At 43.6% G+C, this 26,454-nt stretch overlaps 1 protein-coding gene across 3 annotated transcripts in view; it reads left to right on the top strand.

Moving 5' to 3' along the window:
- The window catches only part of ARHGAP21 (Rho GTPase activating protein 21), a 203,229-nt gene that overhangs the window by 24,147 nt on the left and 152,628 nt on the right, over window positions 1–26,454 (top strand). The window contains exon 1 of one of the 3 annotated variants that reach the window (XM_014569653.4): window positions 22,043–22,299. The exons of 1 other annotated variant lie outside the window; for it this stretch is intronic. In XM_014569653.4, the coding sequence (XP_014425139.3) occupies window positions 22,216–22,299 (84 nt within the window). In that variant the 5' untranslated portion in view covers window positions 22,043–22,215. Of the gene's footprint in view, window positions 1–22,042; window positions 22,300–26,454 lie in introns of those variants that run through there. One more of the 3 variants, XM_014569652.4, reaches the window with a different exon arrangement.

The following is a 26,454-nucleotide window of genomic DNA, read 5'->3' as shown; positions in this document are numbered from 1 at the left end:
TTTGCCAGGTAGTTGCTCCTTGTCTGCAGAATACCACTTCTATTGGTGGGGTAGTTGAGCATCAGAACTTGAATCCACTACAATGCGGAATGTACTGACAAATGTGGGACACCTGAGAGCTTGGAGTCCCTTGTGTGAGGTGGCACACAGTGACACTGCCATGCACCAGCAGCACTGTTGCAATGCTTGAATAAGTGCTGTATATCCCCTTATATCTTATTTCTTTCCCTCTGCTGTCAGATCTCTTCTTGAGAAGAATTCAGTGTCACCTGAGCAGCAACATAGGCTTCACCTTCTTATGTTTTATGCCATAAATGCTCTACTTTAAACAGAAAAAATTCAATTAATTCTAAAATGGAAAGAAAGAGAACTGCATTCTTGTGTCCTGCATAATTCCTTTAAAAGATCTCAACTAGAATTAGTATTCTTTTAAAATTAAGATTACTCTGGTTTTGCTTTAATTTAGCCTTGATCTTTAGTTACTGTGCATTGTTTTTCCATACCACTGTCATGTTGTGAGGAGGGACAGTATTATACTATTGTACTATTTGTACTTTGGCATTCAGCTACTTTAAATCTCTTCATATGTATTAAAACAGTTGTGGTCTGTGATGCTCAAAAGTTTGGCTCCTATTGGAGTGGAATGACTTTAGTATGGAAGCTTTCAGACACTGCTGAGAACATAAATATGTAGAATAATTCTATTCCGAGATGGCTGTGCCTATACTTACTTGGAAGGTCAAATTAAGATATGCAACTCCAGCTATATTAATTGTGTTGCTGGAATTAACATACCTTAATTCGATCTTCGGCACTGCCTTCACAGTGTGAGGTGGTTGGGAGCAAACGCTAGTGTAGACTTCCCTTATCGGCATCCTCACTGTTCCATTTTAGGAGGTCTTTACTAGACCCACTAAATTGAACTCTGGAAGATTTGACTGCCGCAACATTCATCTTCCTGGTAATGAAGATGTGGCCAAAACGTACATCTTTTATTTTCAACCAGGAAGGGACTGTCTTTGCCATTATGTGATTCTCAAATACTGTATTGGGTAGAAATTTTGAATTTATTTCTTTGGATTTTAATTTTTAAAAACTTGACTTCTTTCTCTGTGTTTGTTGTTTATTTTTAGATTAATAAATATACCTAACCTAGGGCCCTTGACCCAAAGGCTCCCATTGGTTTAACAGGTTTTCCATTGTTTTAAATGGGTGCTTGGTCAGATCTCAAACTTAAGGACAGTTGTTTCCCCTGACGAATAGTCAGCATTACCCTCCTAGAATAAAAGGTACATAGGTTGACCGTACACAGGTTCTGCAGGAGGCCCAGGGGAGGCTGCTCCGGCAGCAGCCCCTATTCGTGGGGGGGTCCCAGCAGGGAGTTAGCAGCTCCTGTCCACGGGGAGTACCATGGCAAAGCAGCCCATATCGGTGAGAGTTCCCAGCTCCCTGCTGGGACTCTTTGTGGACAGGGTCCGTTGGACCCAGCGTAAGATGGGACTGAGAGAACCCGGCTCCAAAAGCTTGTGAATGGGTTTACTGGTCCCCAGTATCAAAAAGATTGGGAACTACTGGACTACAAGATTAGTCAATAACTAAAGGCGCTCTGCATTGGCTTGTGACAGTCCAGGACCTACACCCGCTGCAACTCTGCAGTTAAAATGTAGTAGGAGCCAGGCATCAGGCAGCCTGGCTTCTTCTACATTTAAAATGCAGAGTTGCAGCAGTCCCAGACTGGTGCGATATATGACTGAACCAGCTTTGCTCAGTCCCGGCTTGCACTGGATCCAGCAGCTCCTGTCTATGGGGGGATGGGCTGCTGCAATAGAGGCAGCAGCGCGGGTGAGAGGGGGAGGCAGGCAGGTGGCAGAGACTGTGCTGAGGGCAACTGGTTTTTAAACCAGCTCCCACCAGCACCAGCTCTTGTTCTGCCCTCTTCCCTTGCTGCCTCTGATGCAGTCAAGTTGACTACTCACTCACTTCTCTCAGATGACTGGAGCAAAGACTTGGGAGGTACAGAGTTATGTTAAGGTTAGATGCTGAAAGTTTCTTCACTGTAAAAGTTACAACATTTTGTTAAAGGAAAGTTTAATTTGTACAGAAACTCATGACTTAGCCCTCCATTCCCAAAGTTGCCTCTGCTGTTTTCTACTTGCCATTGATGAGAGTTTGTGTATCTACGAACGGTGGGAGATGGTTTCTTACAGCTAAACTTGGAATGCTTGCCTTCTGCAACATGCTGTTTAGATCAGGGGTTTTCAAACCTTGGTTGTGACTTATAAGGGCAGTTGCTAGCTGGCTGCGAGACCCTTTGTTTACTCGAGCTTCCACAGTTACAGGTGATTGCAGTTCCCATTGGCATTCCTGGCCAATGGCCGCTTCCAGAGGCAGTGTTTTGCTCTGCACCGCTTCCCAAAGCTCCCATTGGCTGGAAATGGCGGCCCATTGCCAATGGAAGATGTGATCACCTGTACCTGCAGAAGCACAGGTAAACAAAGGGTCTTGTAGCCAGCTAGCAACTTGCCCTTATAAGCCTCAACCCAGAGTTTGAAAACCCCTTGTCTTATAGCTGAAGTGGTGATGGGAAAGCAGGTAGATATGTTCCTATTATGGAAAAGAACTGGATTAGAAAGAAGTCATAGTTTGTTCCATAGTTGTCTGTTGCGGCTATTGTACTTTCCTCTGAATCATCTGGTACTGTCTACTTTCAGAGGGCAAACAAACCTAAGATGTCTAGTCTGCTATGACTATTCCTATTGCTTAAGTTCTTTTAAAACAGAGTAAATAACTTGAGAGATGGCCTTTGATAGCCTATATAATAGGAGGGAAAATTTCCCAGATACCAGGCAACAAATATCAAGCAGCAAAAAAACTTCTATAAGGAAGTAACATTGGCTCTGATTCAAATATGAATTTTTAACACTGTTGTCCATTAGTAAGAGTTCCTTGCAATATGAGAGGTGGAGGAGAGCAAACAAATATCAAACATGGTAAGAGGATGCTGAAGAACATATTTAGGATATGCTTCAACACGACTTTCACGTCCAATGAGAACATGGACCCCGCCTTGGAAAAACGAGGGTGAATGACAGAAACATGCAGAATAATAAAGAAGCCATAACTCTCAGAAGCCTGTAGAGACCCGTGCTAGACTGAAACGAATGGCAGAAAGTGGTTGGATACCCGATGCACCTGAGGGAATAGGAGAATAAAGAGAATGAAGAAATAGAAAAAAGTAGTTGAATAAAGAGAAGGAATTTTTCCATAGGAAATATAAGCCAGAATAGGACATCCAGGTTTTTTTTTTAATTAAAGTGCATATTTCAGAATATTAGAGAGTAGCTTTGGGAAACTCCTGTATGACTCTGCAAAGATCATTTTTAATAAGATATTACAGGTTGGACCTCCCTCTCATCTGGCACTGATTGGTCCCACATCAGGGATTTTGCTGGACTAGAGGTGGTCATTTCTGGCCTCCTCCCTGCTGGCCCCTGGCTGCCAGCCCCTTCAGGCTCTGGCCCAACTGCTGCCCTCCTAGCTGAGTCCCTCCTCTTGCTGGCTCCGCTGCCCTGTCAGCCATCACTGCTTTATCAGGGAGCTCCGCCACCTCTGCTCTCTGGGCTCCCACTGCTGTGCCAGGCAGCCCCACTGCCTATGCATGCACTGGGCTCCTGCTCCAGTGCCTGGCAGCTCTGCTGCCTCTCTGTGCCAGGTTCCCACTGCAGAGCCTGGCTCCTGCTGTTGCTCTGGGCAGCCCTGCTGCCCTACCGGTCTGCTCACAGTCAACCTCTGGAACTTCTTGCCACAGGATGTGGTAAAGGCTAGGACTTTAATAGGGTTTAAAAAAAAAAGCTAGATAGAGGTTAGGTGCATCAATGGCTATTAGCAAGGATTGTTTCCCTAGCCTCTGTTTCTCTGGAGGTGGTGACAAGGGAGGGATCATTTGAGGATTACCTGTTGTATTCCCTCCCTCTGAGGCATCTGGTATTGGCCACTGTTAGCAGACAAGATCCTGGGCTGGGTGGACCGTTGGTCTGACCCAGTATGGCTGTTCTTATGCATCCCCTGCCCCAGGTCTCAATTCCCTCCCAGACACTGTACCCCTCCTACACCCTTCCTCCAGGCCAGAACTCCTTCCTGCATCCACACTGCCTCCCTGACCCAGGTCACAAGCCCCTCCTCCACCCTGATAGATCTTGGAGCTCTGACAGGTGATCCTGTCTGGTTTGGCCAAGAGGCTATGAAGTGTGGGCACTTCAGCTGCCCCTCCCTCCTGCCCTTTGCCTTGGAGCTGTCCCTTCAGGAGCCTCCTGCTTTCAGGGCAGGCTGCACCCTTCTCTTGCTTTGTATTCTATCTCCATGGAGAAGAGAGGGGGCACAACAAGACTTGGGCAGGGGAGCGTTTGCTGGCTGCTTTTCGAAGTGGTTTAGGGCCAGGACTGGGGTGAGCCTGCCTTCGCTCCACTGTACCACTACCCAGAAGCTACCTGAGGTAAGCAGAGCCCACAGCCTACCCCATTCATGAATCCTCTCCTGCACCTCACGGCCCTTCCCTAGCCCCAAGCACCCCTGCATCCAAATTCCCTCCTAGAGCCTGCACCCAGAATCTCTCCTGCACCTCAACTGCTTGCCCCAAGCTCAGTAATTAGCTCATGCTGTATTTGTAATTGACTCTGCCTTCTGAGACACTGAACTTTTGCAAGTCAAGAGAGCTGAAATTCTTTGACAGATTATCCTACTCTATTGGGGTTTACAATGGCTGGTCCTCTCCTCAATTAAGTGGATTAAGGAAAGACAAAATGTTTTTAGAAACTATCTCTTGTGAAAGGATGGCAGAATATTCACAACAAACCTACTGTATGTTCTGTAGTAACTACCGAGGGTGGAATTGTTGACTTGTGTGACAAGCATAGTGCCTTTTGGATGTCCATGTCTAGTGTGTGTGTGTGTGTGTGTGTGTGTGTGTGTGTGTGAAAATATATATATATATATATATATATATATATATACACACACACACACACACACACACACACACACACACACAGGCAGTCCCCGGGTTACATGGATCCAACTTACATCGGATCCCTACTTACAAACGGGGTGAGGCAACTCCACACTAGCTGCTTCCCCCCAGCAGACCAAGGAGACGCGAAGCTAGCGCCCCCCCCCAGCAGACCAGGGAGACGCGGAGCGGCTTTTCTCAGCAGACACCTCAGCTTGAGAATAAAGGACTGAGGGAAGTGAGGTGTGGGAGAATAAAAGTGAGCTCTGGAGAAATGTTTGGCTAGAGTTTTCCCTACAATATGTACCAGTTCTGACTTACATACAAATTCAACTTAAGAACAAACCTATAGTCCCTATCTTGTACGTAACCCGGGGACTGCCTGTATGTATGTATGTGTGTGTGTGTGTGTGTGTGTGTGTGTGTGTGTGTGTGTGTATATATATATATATATATATATATATATATATATATATATATATATAAAAAAAAAATAAATTTAAAATTTTCTGTCCCATAGCTTTTGATTGTAAGCAACTAGTGACAAACAGTGCAGCCAATAAAGCTAAAATTGCAGGTTTTCAAGAAGATCATATGACTGATGGCTGTTATACACTTTTTCTACGATGCCTTTGTGAGGGCTGGTGGGTCAGTGCGCATCTGTATTTAAATGTAGGGATGTAAACGAGTTGTTGACTATATGATCAACCGATAAGCCTAGGCTTATCAGTTAATCTTCTTGATTAATCAAATTCCCCCCCCCTTGCTGCCTCGGTATCAAAAGCAGCAAGGGGAGGGCAGGGGGAAAGAGGAGCCGGTGCTGGGAGGAGCCTGCTTAAAAGCTGTGTCCTCCCCATCCTCCCCCCCAGTACCAGTTGTGCTGTACCACCTGGCTCCCTTTGTAAACCAGCTCCTGCCTGCCCCCCTGTGCTGCTACCTTTGACACAGGGGCAGCAGTGTGGGGCTGCAGGGGGCTCCCTGGAGTGGGGCCGGGAGCGCACTGGCTGCTGGTCCCACCCCCTGGGACTATCAAATAGTTGTGTAACTGACAATATTTTGTGGGTTACACAACTATTCAGTTACCCAACATCTAATATGCCTATTTAAATGCTTGTCTGTTTTTGTTGCAGCCTCATAACTCCTCCTTCCTGTGTTTGTGCTTTGCTCCCACCCCCCCAAAGAAATTCAAAACAAAACCATAATTATCATAAATTGATTCTTGGATTAGTAGGCACTGATGGTTTTATTTGTCTTGAGAGAATCAGGCTTGAGGCAGAGTGCACTCTACTTGGGTAAAATCAGGGTCTGTGTTCTAACCTTCAGGCTAAGTCTACACTTAAAACATTAAAGTGCTGGTGCGGCAGTGCTTTAAAGTGAAAGTATGGCCATAGCACCAGTGCTGGGGAGAACTGGCACCAGCATGCTATATAAATCATCTAAACGAGACACATAGCTCCCAGCACTGGGAATCTGTTCACACTGACGCTTTGCAGCACTGTGACTGGTTGTGCTCCGGAGGTGTGGTGTTTTTGTTTTTGTTTTGTTTAATACCCCTGAGCCAGAATGATGCAGTGCACTAAAGTGGCAGTGTAGACAAGGCTTAAGTAAGAAATCTTCATTTTTAAATGGACTCTTCAGAAGAATTCTGAAAGTAGAAAATGTTTTGAACTTCTACTGTTACCAAACCACCTATCCTTATTGTAGTGGAACAAAATGCTACAGGAAAAAAATCTTTTTGTATGAGGATTTGACAGTACTTTCTTCCTCGTCATTTTTGTTATTTTTCAGTTTCCTGTAGTAAACAAGTGGGTCAGATATACTGTGTGAATCTTTCACGATCAACAAGGGGAGCAGATTCCTAAACATACGCGCACACACAATTGTAAAAACTGCAACAATTGGGTTTTACAGGGTTAGGTGTAGTACTAATTCTAGCTTTTCTTTTGCTAGCACCCCTTTTAAGTTTCTCTCCCTTGCAATATCCCTTGTAGTATTCTGTGCAGCTAATTATGCAAGCAGCAGCAGTTGAAATAACTTGTGCAGTTGCTCTTTCTCTCAGTAATTATAGTTTTTCATTTTATTGGTGTATGTCTTATACAAAATAATATTTACTCACTTGGTAATGATTAGATTTACACCAAAAGTGGCACCTATGCAGGCTCTGGAAGCCCCTTTCATAAATTATGAAAACAAAATTTGATCTGCAGCAAAACAGTCTGCCTTCTCCCTCTCCCAGATTTTTCTCAAAGGCCCATCTCCTGTGGAAAAATAAGTTGTGCAGTGTGCTCTGAAGGTCGAAAGACTAGGACTATTTTGGCCTAATATGTGGGAAAGTCTGATAAAAGCTGAGGGCCCTTCATGGATAAAGTATATTTAAGTTATAGTTCCAGTCTAGAAAACACTTATGTGGGACTGATACTCTTGCCCCTATTTTAATATCTTTGTCAAGTGCAGTGGTTGCAGAGAAGGGCGTTTGTCCTATTCCAGACTGAATTTTAGTTTGGCTTCATCTTTTCTCAGAATACCCATTTTGTTACCCCCCTCCTCTTCAAAGGGCTATATAGTAACTGAAATTTGGTCAAGTGGATTAGTAAGAAATTATTCTGAAGCTTCATCAATAAGCTTTACCATCGTGATTTTTGCCAAAACGGAGCAAGGCTAGCTGTGCTCATTAGTGTTAACTGTAGAAAGTCTCTAATTAGGTACTGCAGTAGATAAAAAGTAGAACTGATTTTCTTGAGTTGGCGTCTCCGTTAATGTTGGAAGTTGGTAGGAGTTGAATTTCAGGTCAGTTTTTGGGTGGCTCCTGATAGAGAATACCACAGTTCTACATTGTAACATTTTATTGTTCAGGAACTTGAAGGTCACTCCTCATTAGCTTGTTTCTCTGAAGAGTACAAAAAATATGAGGCGAGGGAAGGTAAGATGAACATGAGAACAACACACATTCTTGTATTTTTGTCTTTTGAATAAGTATGACAAATTCTGCTGCTGTGGTATCTGACTTTGGTTTAGGATGGTGAAATTGAGCATGTGCAGAAGTGTTTGGGACAGGGGCCTGAGTAGTTCGGTTGAAATCAGTGTCATTACTTGGGGTAGTAAAGTTTACGCATCCATGCGCATATTTCTGAGATCAGGTCCTTAAATAGCACTTGTATGTGGCGAGTACAGCTAAGATTTATGAATGAGTGATGAGATTTATTAATGATGTAAGACAGTGAGTCACAGCTAGGGGTACAAGTTGGTCTTCCTGAGGGCATGTCAATTAGGGATGTTAGGAAGCGAGTAATTAGCTAATTGTATAGTTGATAGAAATTCTATCGACTACATGATTATTCGATAAGGGAGGAAGCCTCAGTCAGTCTGGGAACTACCTCCCACTGTGGCTCTGCAGATTAAATATAGTAAGAGCCAGGTGGGCAGGCAGCCCCTGTCTGTAGCAGACAGGGCTGGCTGCAGAGCACCCATGAAGGGTCCTAGTGAGGATCTGGGACCCCCTGTGAACATGGGCTGCTCTGTGGGATATGGAGCAGCCCCTGCCCTGTGCCTACCATGGGCAGAGGCTGCTTCGTGGCAGACTCCTCTGCCCTTCCCATTCCCCATGCTGCTGCCGCCTCTATTGGGGGGGAGGAGGAGACAGGTGGCAGTGCGGAGACGGTGCTGGGGGAGCCTAGCACCGGCTTCCTCAGCTCCAGCTTCTCTTCCCGCCCCACCCCCCCAGCTGCCTCTGACACAGAAGTAGCAAGGAGAGGAGGATACGAGTAGTTGATTCAACTAACTGATAAGACTGGTTAGTTGACTACTTGACTACTCCCGTACATCCCTAATGTCAACTCATCTAGGTATTTGTCTGGTTTTACAACTAGCTATATAAAAAGTACCAGAAAAATTTGTGCAAACTAAAATTTCATACAGAAAATGACTTGTTTATACTGGGTCTGTACTATACACAGAGCATAAGTATATGCACTCCCTGACTTACAAACATCCGCACATACAAACTAAAGCTCACCTGCAACCTCATGGGAGCAGACAAGAGGCACAGGTGGTGGCAAGCAGCCCAAGTGGTGGCTGGAGACTCAGGAGAAGCAGAGGGTGATTAGGCAGCCAGTGGCTGAGACAAGCAGTGCTTTGAAGGGGAAAGTGCTTTTTCTCTCCAGCTGCAACTATTTCTACTATTTTTTTCATTGCAAATATACAGTACTGGAAAATTTACCCAGCATTGCTTGGGTCCTTACCGCAAATAAGTTTTGTTTTTAGGAAAATAAAATGAAAATGTACATGAATCATTTGAATCATTGTTTTGGGGTGGGGCTGGGATGACGGATTCAGCATGTATCCTGCCATGGGGAGAGAGGAGTGCGACTATCCCAGCCTCTGTCACGGCAGAAGCTTGGGGCCAGGCGGGAAGTGCCTCTCTGTGGGCACTGTAGCTCCAGTGTGCACAACCAAGAGAGATGGTGTACACTCCTCATCTGGGCAGGTCCAGGTTCATCTGCTCCCTGAGCTCCCCAAGCAGAATAAGGAGTGCCACAAGCCACTTTCCCTTCACTCCCTGCCAAAGGAAAAGAGCCAGCCATGTTCCCGGGGGAAGGGAAACGGAGCTTCAGTTCCCCGTCCATGTTCCTTAAAGGGTGCCTGGTGGAGTAGGAGGCCTAGTGAGCCCTTTTCATCTGCAGGGTGATTCTTTTGTGTGTCATTTTTATGGGAAGAAGTCCCATTCCATATCCTGTTCTCCTGGCACAACAAAACCCTTACCTTGCTTTAAGTTATGATAAGAGGAAACTGTATATCAAATTTGATGGTCCCATTTATTATTATTTAGGAGGTGTTCTTGAACAGACAGACACATGGACATACACATTCTCTCAAATTTATAGTAGATTTCAGCTCAGCTACTTTATGGGGTTTAATAGGCTTATGTGGACTAGCCTGGGAACTGAACTACCATTTATAGCAGGCCTGGGCAAAGTATGGCCCACCAAGCCACCGGATCTGGCCCACGGAGGCATCAGGAAGCCCCAGGCAGGCTCCCCAGCTAGCCCAGCATGCCGTGCAGAAACACAGCTGTAGGGCTCCCTTTCTGTTGTAAAACTGGAGGGGAGGGGGGAAGTTTTAGGTGCTGCCCCACCCCCAGCACATTCCCATTGGCCAGTTTTTGGCAGAAACCAGCCAATGCAAGCTGCTTGTTGGAGTAACAGGCAGCCAAGAAGAACCACGCCCCTGTCTTCTCCGCTCAGTTATTAATGAAGCACATAGCCAGGCAAGCAGGCTGGCTGGGAAACATTTTAAGCTCTGCAGGCAGGCAGGCTAGGGCAGCTGACAAGTCTCTTGTCCACAGCCTGCTTCTGGCACCCCAGCCCTTTCCTGACCCAACTCTCTGACCCCTCCCACTCAACATACTCAAACCTTCTGTCCCTATCTTACACTCAGACCTCCTCCTAGATCTGGCATCCCAATATCCTGCCCCAGATCACAATCCCCTCCAACCCTAGGTCACATCCCAAACCCCTGCATTCCATTCCCCCTGCCCTAGATCAGAACTGCCTGCTTCATCCCAACTTCCTCCCAGACCCCAGTCCCTTTACCCCAAGCTCTCTTCTGTACCCAACCTCCATCCCAGACCTCGCATCTCTTCCATTAATTTCATGGTAGAGTGCGGCCCTCTACCACTTTCCAAAATTTACCCCCATCAAAAATTATTGCCTACCCCTAATTTATATAGCATTGCTTCTATGGGAAAATGTGTTCTAAGTTCTAAACAACTGACTTATGAACAAACATTTGGAACATAACCCATTCATAAGCTGGGAACTTCCTGTACAATATTTATGATTTGAGAAAATAAAAATGAGAGAGTAAGAAATGTTTCAGTAACAGTGTGTGGAGGTGCTCTTGTATTTTTATGTCTGATTTTATAAGCAAGTAGTTTTTAAGTGAGGTGAAACTTGGGGTCTGCAAGACAAGTCAGATGCTTGAAAAGGGAAATACAGTAATTCATCACTTAACACTTGCCAGCTTAACACATTTTCGCAATAGCACGATTTTTTGGGGGGGAACATTTTTCAAACAACACGATCCCTCAACACGATTTTCTCTAGGGCCGGCCGGTGAGCGACAGCTGCGCAAGGCTTCCCCTGCCTCCCTGCAAAGCTGCAGAAGTTTGCCGCTCTCTGTGCCCTTCTCTGGTGACCCCCACTGGCTGGACGCAAGGCGCAGCTGCCGCCAGATGCAAGCCCCTTCCCCTGTCCTTCCCTTCCCTTCTCCAGAGCCAAACACCTCCCCTCCCTGCTATAACCCAGTCCCCTTTCTCCCCCAACCTTATGTTCTAGTCCCAGCTGCTAACAAGTGCAGGCTGGAGCTGCGAGCTCATGTGCACTTGAAATGCAACCCCCACCTTTTCCATTATTTTCAATGGGAAAATTGACCCCACATAACACGTTTTCACTTACCACGATCATTTTCTGAAACGTATCTACCGTGTTAAATGAGGAATTACTGTAGTAGTCTGGAAAGGTTCCTTCAGACTGAGCTTTTATTGGAGCCTTAATCTGGCAATAAGGAAAATCCTGTTTTTAGGTTGTTTTATTATCAATTATGAGTGGGTTTGTGAGTGTGTGGGGTCCCCCCCCAGAAAAAATTTTAAACAGTGTATGTAAAGCAGTCTGTTTTAAGTATCTTTTTGGAAGCACAAGCCCTTGTCTCAAAATCAGGGCCACTGATGATTGCAAGTGAGGGAGGGAAAAGGGAGCCCTGCTCCTTCTGCCTGAGGTCCTGCCAATTCCAGAGTGTGAGGTGTGGAGCAGGCTCTTTTCAGGGCACAGCAAAGACTATCCTCAGCCCCGCTCAAAATGTAACCTTACATTGCTGAATTTGAAATGTAGACATGATTCTACTTTTCAGGAATAATCAGAGTTGCTGATACTTTTATTCAATTCTGGTATCTTTAAATAGAACCTAACAGCTAAATTGAGAATTTAGAAAATATAAATCCGTGCTTCATAATAATAATATGAGATTATTTACATACTTCCCTCGAAGTACTGAGTCTTTTGAATTCTGCGAGCTTTTTGCAGTTGGAGCCAAAACTTGATTTTTCTTTTTAGGAGTGAACATTTAAGCTCTGATGCTGAAATAATGCTCATTAAATCCTGAGGAAGGTATTTTTTTTTTCCTTATGCCAGATGAAGAAGCCTGGAACTGTAATGTGGCAGTGCTTCTAGTAGATGAAAAGGCCAGTATTTAGTTTACCCGTAGCTTTGTTTGTGTCTTGCATGGGCTTTTTTGCTCTCACAAAATGCTTGTCTGTCATCTCATGGTGAGAAAATACAAGAGACTTTTTAAAATTCTGGTACAATACAAGCATTCAGTGTCATGTGGAGTCTCTTTCATGCTGTAGATAATTGCCTATTATATAATGATAAATTTAGCCACCTGGAATGATATGTAGAGCAGTTTCTAGGGTTTTTAATCATTCAGAGCCAGATTACAGTAGAATTTCTGTGAATGTTTTTCATTCTCTCTCAAAATGCTCTATAACGAATTAATTTAATGAATGAAATACTGGTAGCTGTGGAGTGTACTTTCAAAGGCCCAAAACCAGTTTTATGCTCCGCTCTCATTGAAAGTTAAGCACTAAACTACCACTGAACATCTCTCTGCAGACCATAGAGTACACAGTGATGACTTCGATATTAGAATTTACTTTGTTGTTAAAGCATTGGTTAGAAAATCAGTAATTCTGCAAAGAGAAGTCTGCAAAGCCTTCCCCAACAATTTTGTTTCCAAGATCAGGGTCTTTATCTCTCTTCTTTCCAAAATTGCTATGGCATTTCCTTCCCCCCTCCTTGAACTTCTGTGTCGCTCTTGACAGATTTACATGACAATATCATACTTGAAAGATTTATTTTTATTACTGCTAGGAATTTAATTTCAGTTTAAATTGTTTTAAAAAGTTAAGGGAAAGCATCAAGGTTCTTGGGTGTATCAAGGAACAATATATAGAATGATGTAGAAGCCTAGAGAGGAAGGGGGGGTGCATGGGGTTAATGCTTGGAAAGAAGAGTGAGTCTAGCTGGAATAACTGTAGTTTAGTATTGAAGAAAGGGCAGTTGGTGCAAAAATTTCGGGGGGCAGGGATCTAGTTGTTGGAAACTAGTGGTTTCTGCAAGATGGACATCCCATCTGGGGTGGTTCTATATAAAGTTGGCTAGCTAGCCGGATACCTTCTCAGTATTGGATATATTAGTTGGCCTTGTGTTAACTGGAGTAAATATAAAGTTTCAAATAACCAGGTAATTGGTGTTTAGTGATTTTTTTTTTTCCCAAATATTTTATCAGTTTTACTTGAGCAAAGGAAAGTAGTTGGGTAATAAAAACACAACTCTTCTAAAGTAACTTGTGAACTTCAGAGTTAAAGAGCATGTTAGAAAAGGATTCATGCTTCTCTCAAAAGTGAAGGAAACTCTTTTCTTTGTGTGTGTGTATTAGTTGTCACTGAATTAATATTTAGTGGAAGAACAGAAATTTGCTCAGAGGAAGAGGGTTTTGACTTTAAAACCATGCACATTCTGCACAGCAGAGTAGTGCTACAGTTACAGTAAGGATATTACATTGCGGTTAATTTACTAGTCGAATAGTCGATGGAATTTCTATCGACTACTTGACTAGTCGATAGGCACTGCCACATTCCTCCTTTGAAATGTACAAGACACTGGGGCTATTGTGCATTTCGAAGACATGGAGCCTGGGGTCAGCTAAACAAAGTTCTGTATTCATTCATATTTTTCCCAGTATTTCTAATCCTGCACTGATGCACATCCACCCACCCCAGGGCCAGGAAGAAAAATATATGGTGCACAATGTATTTAAAATACTACACTACAGCTCTTCAGAACTTCTCTAAGATGATTTAGGAATCCAAGTGTGAATTTCTTTTAAGTTTTACCCCCCAGCTGACCCCGGGTTCCGAGCGACATATCAGCAGAACCCAGGATCAGCTGGGGATGCTGCCTTGGGGTTTCAAAGCAGCAGCGCCTCACAGCTGATCCCTGGCTCAGCTGTGCGGCTCGGCTACTTTGAAGTACCCCTTCCCCCGCCTCTTTGCTGCCTCTATCTCATAGAGGCAGTGGGGGTAGGGGAGCAAGGGAATCGACTAGTCGACAGACTATGCGATATGCAAATGCTTATCGGATAGTTGACTAATCCTTAACAGCCTTAATTTACAGGAATAAATGAATGAGCAAGGCTATGAAGGGAAAGGACTACAGGCTGCCACTACTATTGCAGTCTCATTGGAAATCTGGTTTGAGTTTATTTAGATCAAAGAACTGAAATCACAGGAGGACAAAAATAGAAAAAAACATGGAGGGAATTTGTGGAATCTGTCCATTGCTTAATCAGCTGACTATATCCAGGTAGAAAGGGCATCAGCTGGCCCCAGAACAGAAGGGAGAGACTGGTAGAATATAATCCTCAACTTCTCCATCTACCAGTGAAGAGTAAACACCCAGATTCCTATCCTAAATCTTTATTTGTGAAAGGCAATTTTTTTTTTAGAGGATGAGGTTAATATAGTTTGATTGGTTTGGTCAAAACTCCATTAGGCTAGTTGTCAAGAAAACAAACAACTTGATAAAATGTATCTATAAGTGCAAAGCAATGGTAGGCCTACCTGGTTATCAGACTTGCATTTTACATACCTCTTTTGCATCTTGTTGAGAAACCCAGTCCACATGCAGCACTTGAGCAGCATGATGATTTCGTTGGGTACTGTGATTGTCTTATTTGTGGAGTGTATGCTGTGTTGTCTAGTTTAGCTAGTCAGGTATTTGCTAAATTTTGGCGCTTTAACCTGTTCTAACTCTGGGGATAGGGATATGGAAGCTCCCATGGTTTTTAACTGTTGTCCCTCCCCCAAGTAGAAATTACAATGTGGAAGTGAGCTATACTACAAGATTTCATTAAGTAAGTAGCTCAAGGTCTGGCTTTGTATGCTTCCTGTGAACAAAGAATTCTCTACAGAACAAAAAATGTGTAAGAAAAATGATGTTCTGGCATATGGATTCCCTACTTGGATAAATTTAAAAATGCACAAGGTTCTTAAACAATGGCTGTTTCTGATTTTGTTCATAGTGATTTCCAAATGTGACTTTTAAAATGATTTTATTTTGCTTGAAACAAATGCTTACAAGCTGGACCAGCTCCCACCCCACTGTAGGCATGGGGATGCGCCAGTCCTGTAGAGCCTGCCCTGGACGGGCTGCTCCTGATGTCCAGAGCAGTCTGTCTGCCACAGGCCCCTACTGCCCCCTTTTAATTGGTTAACCAGTATGTTTAACTGGTTAACCAATTAATTGGGATTTTACATCCCTAACTAGAACCCTGGTGCAAATTATTTTTTCACTGAAGTGTTCAAACTTTAATGAGTGCTAATAATGCAAAAAGCCTGTTTCTCTCTGCAGGCTTGAAATAACACCAAAAATCCTTAAAAGTGCTGCTTAAATCTTAATTTATGAGATTACGGGGAGGGAATGTGGAACGCATTCCCAGAGACTTAAATGAATCCGTGCTTTGAGATCTCTTGCAGCATTGGTCAAGTGGTTCAAAGAGAATGTTCAGCATTCCTGGGAGTCTTATGACAAAATGTGACCGCATTCAGAAGTGGTTAGCTGTGAGCACTCATAGCTATGGCTACAACAAGATGTTTACAGTGGTGTGTATGATTTAGGATGCATGCTTATGGGCCCTATATAATGTACCATTTAATTTCTTTATGCAGGAACTTTTATGACATACAGACAATTTTGCTATTCTGCATTTCAAGAAGTAAAACTTAAAAGAAATTCACACTTGGATTCCTAAATCATCTTAGAGAAGTTCTGAAGAGCTGTAGTGTAGTATTTTAAATACATTGTGCACCATATATTTTTCTTCCTGGCCCTGGGGTGGGTGGATGTGCATCAGTGCAGGATTAGAAATACAGGCAGTCCCCGGGTTACGTACAAGATAGGGACTGTAGGTTTGTTCTTAAGTTGAATTTGTATGTAAGTCGGAACTGGTACATATTGTAGAGGAAACTCTAGCCAAACATTTCTCCAGAGCTCAGTTTTATTCTCCCACACCTCACTTCCCTCAGTCCTTTATTCTTAAGCTGAGGTGTCTGCTTAGAAAAGCCGCTCCACGTCTCCCTGGTCTGCTGGGGGGAAGCAGCTAGTGCGGGGTTGCCTCACCCCGTTTGTAAGTAGGGATCTGATGTAAGTCGGATCCATGTAACCCGGGGACTGCCTGTACAGTAAAACTACCATTAGTCCGGCATCCAATGCTCCAGGACTCCTGATGGTCCGACACCATCAGGAACCCGGAAGTACTGGGGCAGCTGGACAGGCTTCCCCCATTCAGCTGCTGCTGAAACTGACCAGCAGCTGAATCGGGGAAGCCCGGAGCAGAGCAGCTGGGGTGCTGCCGGGTTGGTCTGGTAGCGCTGCCCCTTGGGGCTGCGGGACCAACCCGGCAGCACCCCAGCTGCTCTTGGGGACGCGTGGGGCAGAGCAGCTGGAGTGCTGGCGGGTTGGTCCCGCAGTGCCAAAGGACAGCGATGCGGGACCAACCCGGCAGCACCCCAGCTGGTTTGCCCCAGGCATCAGGATTCAGCCACTGCTGAAACTGACCCAGCAGCTCTCCCCAGTAGATCAGGATCCACAGGTAGATCTTGGAGCCTCTGCCAGGTGATCCTGACTGGCTTGGCCAAGAGGCTATCAAGTGCCAGCATTTCAGCTGCCCCTCCCCCCACTGCTGCTCCTCTCCTGCTCTTTGCTTTGGAGCTGCCCCTTCCCTTGGGGAGCCTCCTGCTTTCTGAGCAGGGCGGGGGAGAGAGAGAAAGGGCACTTTATGTCAAGGTGCTCCCTCTACTATCCTGTATCCTTTCTCCACAGAGCAGAGAGGGAGGTACAGCAGGAGTTGGGATGGAGTTTGATGGCTGCTTTAGGGAGTGATCCAGGGCAGGAGTGAACTTGCCTTAGCCCCACTGCACCACCACCCAGGAGTCACCTGAGGTAAACAGAGCCCAGCTGGAGCTCACATCCCAAACGCCTACCCCAGTCACGAACCCCCACCTGTACCCCAAATCCCTGTACCCCAAGCCTCTTCCCTACCCCCGAGCACCCCTGCATCCAAACACCATCCCATAGCCTGCACCTAGAATCCCTCCTACATCCCAACTGCCTGCCCCAAAAGCAGCTCAGAGCCCCTCTCGCACTCTAGATCCCTTCATCCAAGATCAGAGCCTGCACCCCAACCCTCTGCCTCAGCCTGATGAAAGTGAGTGAGGATGGAATGAGCAGGGGCAGGGCCTTGGAGAAAAAGCGGGAAGGAGGTGGGGCAAGGGTATTTATATTTGAGGTAGATCTTGGATTGCACTTACATTCAAAAAGTGATCTTGTGCTTAAAAAGGTTCGAGACCACTGGGCTATGGGCTCAGTGGCCCTACCGCCCCGTGGACTCCAGCAGCCCTGCCGGCTTCTTGGCTGGACCAGCTCAGGCCCTGGTGCCCTGTGAGTTCTGCTGCCCCACTGGCCCCACCAGCTGGCTCTGCTCCTAGCCACCAGCTGCCTCGGTGATGGGGCTCTCTAGTCCAGCCACATCTGTGGTCCTGCTGGACTACAGATGTTGCCGGACCAGAGAGTCCCGGACCCCAGAGGTTCAACCTGTACTATTTGTAGATTTTCACAAATATGGTGGCTGTACGAATCATTTCACTGAATATTTATTAGGGTATTTGGATGAGTTTTTTTTTTTTTATAGGTTTGCAATATTTTCTGAAAATATAATATAAAATGTTATAGCTGTTAAAGTGTAGTAGAAAATTTCACATGCATTGTGTGTTTGTGAATTGGTTAGCCATAGTGTGAAATACAATATTTTCTTTTTGAAGATGATGCACTGTGATGCTTTGTTAACTTGCTGTTGAGTTTGACTTTGTTATTGAGAGACAAGTCTCAAGAGTGAATGGTAACTTACCCTGGACACAGCTACCATGGAGAGTATCTCCAAAACAGAAGTAATTGTACCAAATGAAAGGAGATGGATTATGAACTGATTTTACTTTAGATGTCAGATTGAACCCTGAGAGAGAGAATCCCAGTGACTTAATTTGTTAATCATTAATAATTTTTCAGAATAAAAATTTGGAGAATATTCTAGTTGTTTCACACCAGTGATGTAAATTATGTGTGTGTATACACACTAGTCTCTATATTTAGGGAAATGATGAATTGATTGTTACTCCCTGTTGCAATCTAAATTTTTGTATTTGACATTGAATCCTTGCATGTTACATGGTGTATATTTGAAGAGCTGCTGATGTCTTATGGAAAACTTCATCCTGTCTTACTAATCTATTAGAGTTCTTTGAAGGGGTTAACAAACATGCGGATAAGGGGGATCCAGTAGATATAGTATACTTGGATTTTCAGAAAGCCTTTGACAAGGTCCCTCACCAAAGGCTCTTGTGTAAATTACATGGCCATGGGATTAGAGGGAAGGTCCTTTCTTGGATTGAGAACTGGTTAAAAGACAGGAAACAAAGGGTAGGAATAAATGGTAAATTTTCAGAATGGAGAGGGGTAACTAGTGGTGTCCCCGAAGGGTCAGTCCTGGGACCAATCCTTTTCAACTTATTCATAAATGATCTGGAGAAAGGGGTAAGCAGTGAGGTAGTAAAGTTTGCAGATGATACAAAACCGTTTAGGATAGTCAAGACAGAAGCAGACTGTGAGGGACTCCAAGAAGATCTCACCAAACTGAGTGATTGAGCAACAAAATGGCAAATGAAATGTAATGTGGGTAAGTGTAAAGTAATGCACATAGGGGAAAAATAACCCCAACTATACGTACAGTATGATGGGGGCTAATTTGGCTATGACAAATCAGGAAAGAGATCTTGGAGTTATCGTAGACAGTTCTCTGAAAACTTCCACGCAGTGTGCAGCGGTGGTCAAAAAGGCAAATAGGATGCTAGGAATTATTAGGAAAGGGATAGAAAATAAGACCCAGAATATCTAACTGCCCCTGTATAAAACTATGGTACATCCACATCTTGAATACTGTGTACAGATGTGGTCACCTCACCTCAAAAAAGATATTTTGGCCTTGGAAAGGGTTCAGAAAAGGGCAACTAAAATGATTAGGGGTTTGTAACGGGTCCCATATGAGGAGAGGTTAAAGCGACTGGGACTTTTCAGTTTAGATAAGAGGAGACTGAGGGGGATATGATAGAGGTCTATAAAATCATGAGTGGTGTGGAGAGGGCCGATAAAGAAAAGTTATTTATTAGTTCCCTAAATAGAGGAGCTAGAGGACACCAAATGAAATTAATGGGTAGCAGGTTTAAAACTAATAAAAGAAAGTTCTTCTTCACACAGCATGTAATCAACCTGTGGAACTCCTTGCCAGAGGAGGCTGTGAAGGCTAGGACTATAACGGAGTTTAAAGAGAAGCTAGATAATTTCATGGAGGTTAGGTCCATAACAGGCTATTAGCCAGGGGATAAAATGGTGTCCTTGGCCTCTGTCAGAGGCTGGAGAGAGATGGTAGGAGACAAATCGCTTGATCATTGTCTTCGGTCCACCCTCTCTGGGGCACGTGGTGCTGGCCACTGTTGGCAGACTGGATACTGGGCTAGAAGGAACTTTGGTCTGACCCAGTACGGCCGTTCTTATGTTCTTATGTTATGTTCATAATACCATTATCTTTAAGAACTATCCTCCCTCTACAGTATAATTTATCTAGTTTGTTCATTTCATTTTATTACAAGAGATGCTTTCATGAAAGTAATATTTGGGTCCTGCTGTTCATTACACATCTTTAAATCAAAATAAAAGCTTTCATTTTGACTGGGAAATTAAATTCTGCATCAAGATTCCTAATCTGTGACACTTTCAATGCAACAAATGGAGTATTCTCCAGGAACTTCATTTGAAAACTAATTCAATATGTAAAAAGAATCTTAACTTCAATTTATTTCATACCATCACCAACCTTCATTTTTTTAAGTATACCAAATAGTCTTGTGTTGGCTGTGTGAAACTGTATTGTAGAATTTGTCAAGAGTGAAACTTGCTGTTTGAACAGGTTAGCAAGGGGTACTTGGGGATTTTGGTAAAAAATGTAAAAGGCAAGGGTGCAGTAAAACTTAGCTTAGTTTTAGGTTTGTGCCTTTAGGTAAATGGGTTACAGAAGATCAATTTCTTAGAGGACTACTAAGTGACACTTTGATCCAATTAAATTTTATTCAAAAGAAAAATGAATAGTTAGGCATAAATTATTATTACTTACACAATACAGGTTGTACCTTCCTGGTCTGGAAGAAGACACTACAGGACTGACTGTTCATATTTTTTTGTCTTACCAGTTTCAAATAGGTTTCCTAGGTGCCCTCTTTGTATACATGTTGAGAAACTGAAAAGCACATTCAGCAGATAGAGCTTTTGGTTTTAAGGTTTCTTGACCCATTGTCGATCATTACATTCAATCCATTTACATTTCCTCATCGTTATTTTACTTAAAACCTAGGGGTCTTTACTAGTAAATCTTCTGTGAAAATATTTGGGTTTCTTTCAGAAACTATTTAATCAGTTGAGAGAATCATCTTTCTAAAGATAAAGTTTTTGTGGTGTACTAATTGGGCATGTTCTTTTTTTGCTGTTTTCAAACCTAAAAACTTTGAAGTGAGGGGGATAGGTAGGGACAAGGTAGATACTTTTCCTTCTACACTTTTAATAATCAAAATGCATGGCTGCTTTTGGTATTTGCCCCAAAATTGTGGGCACTACAAGTCTGCTTGGCTGCTACAGCTGCATTTAACATCTTCCTTATTTCCATATTTTTCAGTTTCAGAACTGAGAGATTTTCTCTTTTTTTGGCAGCATGACCGCCACCATCTTTCTGTATATGGAGAACTGGACACAGTTAAGAGCCAGTCAGTACAGGTTGGACTTCCCTAGTCTGGCACCATCCGGACCTGACAGGTCCTGAATGAGCAAATTTGCCGGACCAGGGGAGGTTCCTGCTACTGGCTCCCAAGCCCATTGCCTGTTGCTGACAGGCTGCCCCAGCAGGCATTGTGTCTCGCCCTCCCTCAACCTGAACCTGTCAGGGCTGCTTGCCTAGCTGTTGCTGGATTCTTGGGCAGCAGAAGCTCTGGCTCCTGCCACAGGGCTCCAGCACCACACATCTGGGGCTGCTGCAGGGCCCTAGCCCTGCACTCTGGGGGGGCTACTGTGGGATTCTGGCCCTGTGCTGCCACAGAGCTTGACTCCAGCCCCGTGCTCCAAGAAGCTGCTGGGAGATTCCAGTCCTGTGCTGCCGCGGGGCTCCAACCACAGACCTGAGCTCCCAGAGGCTGCTGCAGAGCTCTAGCCCTGCGCTGACCTGTGCTGCCAGGGGACTCCAGCCGAGCCCCGGGGGCTAGTAAAGGTTACCATGGGGCTCTGGCTCCAGTCTCACACTGGCCCAAGTCAGGCTGCTGATCCTATTGGCCTGGCCCTCCTGACCTTAGGCTCATGGGCTTCCTGGTCCAGAAACATCCATGGTCCTGCCGGATGACAGATGTTGCCAGACCAGAGAGTGCTGGTTTTTGGAGGTACAACCTGTACCACTTAATTCACCTGAGAGGCTTCCATTCAACTTTATGAAGGAGAAATTTGGGATAAGTTAAAAGGATTTTATTAAAACAATATATATTCTAAGGTTGGTGACTCTGCTGCTATATTTTAAAACAGTATTGGCATGTAAGGTTCCATGAGCTTTGACAAAACCTTGTCACTATTGTTTGGATTTTTTTTTAAAAAAAAGGTTCAGATACATAAATGTTAAGTTAAATACAATTTGTTACAGCTAAAAGGCCCTTTTCTTTAAGAGCCAAAAAGAGCAAATGAGATATCATCTCAGGATTTATTCTAGTGAGATTTCTTAAAAATTGTTTCTGCCCCCCCATCTTTTCCCCAAGAATGAATAATTTAGATGTACCAGAATGTATTTAAGTGCACTAAACAGTTCTGCAATTTGCTGTCTTGCTGACTTGACAGATGGGGAGGGAGGAAGGGGAAAGTCCTTGTTCCTGAATCTCATCACTGCATAGCTCTGATGCTGTTGAGTACTATACATACAAAAGCTGAGTCAGAGCAGAGAAGCAACCTGCGCTATAGGCAGACATGGCCCAATTCAGGATTTTAGACTGCATGATCAACCACAACTGGAGTTTGATATGTAACCTGTATTGTGCTTGGAGTGGTCAGGTTTGTCTATTCACTATTTTTACTGCTTATGTAGAGTTTTTTATTCTTATTTAGTAAAAAAGAAAAAGCTCCAAAACAATCTCCTCCCCCATCCCCCAAGAATCCTGTTAGAAACATCTGTAAAGTAAGGCTTACCTTTAACCATAGAGTAATCCTTTGTAAATGGTAAACAGTTGTGTATCAAGTATGCTTTATTGTATCTGCTTGCTTTTTTTTTTTTTTTTTTTTTTTTTTTTTAACAGACTGTAAACTGTTCTGGTAAAGGATTCAGTTTTGAAGGGCTAATGGCAAATTGCAGAAAGAATGCAGCATATAATGGATAGTTGAGAGAGCAGAGAAATGGGGAAAAAAACCACTAAAACCATTTTTAAAAAGTAAAAAAAAAATAATTTACTCTAACATTACTTTCAACTATCTTGTCTATTTTGATAGAAGAGAACAGTGTTTCCCTTTATTTAGGATAGAATTGCCTGTCATTACAAGATGAAGTTAAGATACATGGAACTATGTTTTTAAAGCATATAAACTAGAATTCTTCCAGGAGACAGTCTAATTTTTAACAGGGACAACATGGAGCCCAATAGAATACTTTATGGCATAATTGAGGAGAAGCCATAGAATGGGTTTTGGAAGATGGTTGGGTTTGTTTATATAAAGTGTGATTTCTCCCTCCCCCCCCCCCCATTATTTATCTAGTTGTTAGAATATTTTCAGAGCAGTTGGTTTTACTTTGTGACAGACTTCATGCAAGTCACTAAAAATAGGACTCGAGGTAATGCACATATTTCACTACCATTCCTGCCTAATGTAGGGGGGAAATGTTGCTATTTGTTTGTATAAACCTATAAGTTTATAGATATCTTGATGGTTAAAAAATAACACACAGGCTTCATTAGCCCCTTACATCTCCTTTTAAAAAATTATAAATGGTCTTGAACACCTTATTTATACCGATGTACTTTTTAATTAAGCAGATATATTGTGTGTTAATTAAATCACTTTTTTTAACAGATACAGATTTGGACAATAGCTGTCAATGTCTCCATTTCTGTGCTAAAGTAGTCTGTAAGACCTATTGAGAACTATTCATATTTACAGTCAGCTTGATTAACTCTTGCCCATATTTTTATCTAGTAATTTGCAGTTGAAAATGTAACTTTGTTGCTTGCTCTCTTACCTCTCCAATACTACCTTTTTTTACTAGCTTTTTATGTATGTAAGAAAGTGCGTCATAGCTGGGCTTTTTGCCAGGAAACTGAGTTTTCTCAGGAGGTTCTTTCATAATGTGGGGAATTTCAAGGAAGGGGAATCTTGATGTCTTATGGTTTCAAGGACTCAACCAAAAAAGCTAACGTTTTACATTATGGTAGTAATGGACTGTAGGTGCTTAAATTGTCAAGAAATGATGAATGTTTCTATTAAGATAAACTAAACACATAATTGAGCCTCTTTTCTCTTCGGTTCTCATTATATTCTCTACAGTGTCTTATTACATTTCTGAATCTATTTTGATTTCTAATCTAGTTTGCTCATAGGAGGCAAGAAATCACCTGTTTAGAGTTCAGTTATCAAACACAAATCAAAGCTTACAACTGCTACCTGTACTTCAGAATTCAAAAAGACTAAAGAAAAGGGGTGGAATTATCACATTTTATTTAAACATTCTGACTATCATAGATTGATCTTCTTACAAACTGTGGGGTATTGGTTTTTATGGCTGCCAGTAGACAAAAGTAAGCAGAATAAAATAAGCAGGGATTCACACAGTCTACAAAAAGCTACAATTAGATTAATTTTACTTGTGCTAGCTTACAATATTTTTCTAAAACAAATTAGGCTTTTTCAAATTTTGAAGTAAGATTTTTGTTTTGGTCATTAAGCATAACTAATACATTAATTTCATTGAATACTGGTGAAAAGCCTTGTTTTGTTAATTTTATTTTTTTTAAATGGAGGAATGCTGCATAACTTTTCTAGTAAGTGAAATTAAAATCCTTTTGTTGATTGTGCATCCTAGTGAACACACTTGATTGATAATTTTTCTCTGGGTCTTTGTGTTGTGTTTTGTAGAAGAAAGTCTCTCTTTCTGTGGATTGGATGGCCCCAATTGCAGCTCTGCTCCCCCTAGGGAACTACACCCTCTGTACATTGTTGAGCCAAGCTCTGTTTAAGCTCCTTACTTCATAGGGTTTAAGGAGGGTGCTGGTGGGAAAGGAGATGGATGGAGGCTGGATTACTTGTCTGGATTTGCAGCTGCATAAATCTAAGCTATTCCTCCCACACCCTGTGAATGGGGAGCAAAACACAGTACTAGCTTGGGCAACTGCAGTATTGAGACTATTGTGGGGTCCATGGAACAGGTGTAATTTCATAGCCCCTAACCCCAGTAGAAATTCAGGGCAGTTCCATTATGCAGACTGTGTGGTGGCTGTAGATTTGCACACTAAGAGGAATAATCATATTTTTGTTCTGAATAGCCACTTACAGGGATGTCAATGTGTAGATGACAACAAGATTAACTGATGAACCTGGGTTTATCAGTTAATCCTGTCAACTACATGCATTCCCCTCCCCCCTTGCTGCCTCTGGGAGCCAGCTTAAAGCACTGGATCCACCTACCTTTCCCCAACCCCGCGTTGCTGCCTCTCATAGAGAGGCAGCAGCATGGAGGGTGATATGTGTAGGGAACCAGCTTATAAACTGACTCTCTCTGTGCGTATTGGCTCCACATTCCTGCCTGCCCCCGCCTGCTACCTCCTACGGAGGTAGTGGGGGTGAGGGGAGGACAGGAAGGAGATGGATGCGGGAAGGTGGCTAAAAAAAACAGGTCCCCCCCCCCCAACACAGGCTCAGTGATGCCGCCTGCCGTCTCCTGAGCACAGAGGGTCTATTCTGCAGAGGGTCCGAGTTCCCCTTGCTCAGAGGCTGCTCTGACATCCCATACCAGCTCCACCCTCGGGAACTATAGAATAGTTGTATAACCATTAAAATTTGATGCGGTTACATGACTGTTCAATTACACGCTAACATTCCTAGCCACTTAATATATCAAGAGAAAAAGAAGCTTTTCTAGGTTAGTTCAAGAGATGAAAGTAAGCCAGTGCTCTCTGGTGCGGCACTCTGGCAACAAAAAGCTGTCCAGCTGGGGCACTCAGCTGTAGCTGCTCCCATCTGGGCTCCCAGGGCTCTATTGTAGGCTGCCTTGCTAAGGTGAAAGTAGCTGGCTGGGGATATGCGCCGCCCCCATCTCTTCTATCTGAGGGTGCCTCAACCCTCTCTCCACCAGCACTTTTTAGGGAAGGCAGGAGGGCTGCAGCTGCACATACCTAGAACTCTGCTGCTCTTCTTCCCTCAACTCTCAGGGAATGAGGGGAAAGTGCACAGCTTGTATGCCTTCCTCTTGCTCCTGGCTGCCCAGGGGAGGTGCATAGGAGGAATGCAGCAGTCTGTGCACTTTCTCCTTCCCCTTCCCCTACCAGGAAGCGAAAAGAGCAACAGTGACTCAATATGTGCAGTTGCAGCCCACTCACACTCTCTGATAGTGCTCCTGCCCTGCCCACACTCATCCCTGTACCTCCCACCTTCAGCTCCCTGCCCTGATTTTAACCCCCCCTCCCACTTCCCTGTCCTGAGACCTTCCTCACCGACTCTTGAACCCTTTCTCCATAGACTACTGTTCTGAGGCATCCCACACTACACCGGATGATTCAATTTCACACAGGTGCTGTTGTATCACCTCTTCCTCCCCCCACCCCTCCAACCAACTCCCTGCCTTGATTGCCCCCTGCCCTGGGGGTGTGATACTACAGTACCTGTAGGAAACTTAAGTTACTTTCATCACTAATGTAGTAGGTACTCATTGATGTAATGCGAGAGTAATTAATCATTTACTCATTAACGTAATGCAAAAGATGCATCTGACTTCTGCAGGCCTTTTTTTCTATTACAACATCCTGAGTTTTTTTCCAGGACAGGAAAATACACTAATATGAGAAAGACAAGGGATATTTTTTGCTCTGGATTGGGTGTCTAAAAAGCATTATGGCAGTATTAAAAAATGAAAGTTAGTGTGAACAGGAATTACTGTCCTTAGCCTGTTTTGAGGAACAAATACTTTGTGGAATCATCTATTCTTTAATTCAGTGGAGTGGAAGT

The sequence above is a fragment of the Pelodiscus sinensis genome, chromosome 2 (assembly GCF_052426305.1).
Source record: "Pelodiscus sinensis isolate ZL-2025 chromosome 2, ASM5242630v1, whole genome shotgun sequence".
NCBI lineage: Eukaryota > Metazoa > Chordata > Testudines > Trionychidae > Pelodiscus > Pelodiscus sinensis.
The sequence above is the reverse complement of the archived record's forward strand: the minus strand, read 5'-3'. Positions and strand labels throughout refer to the sequence as shown.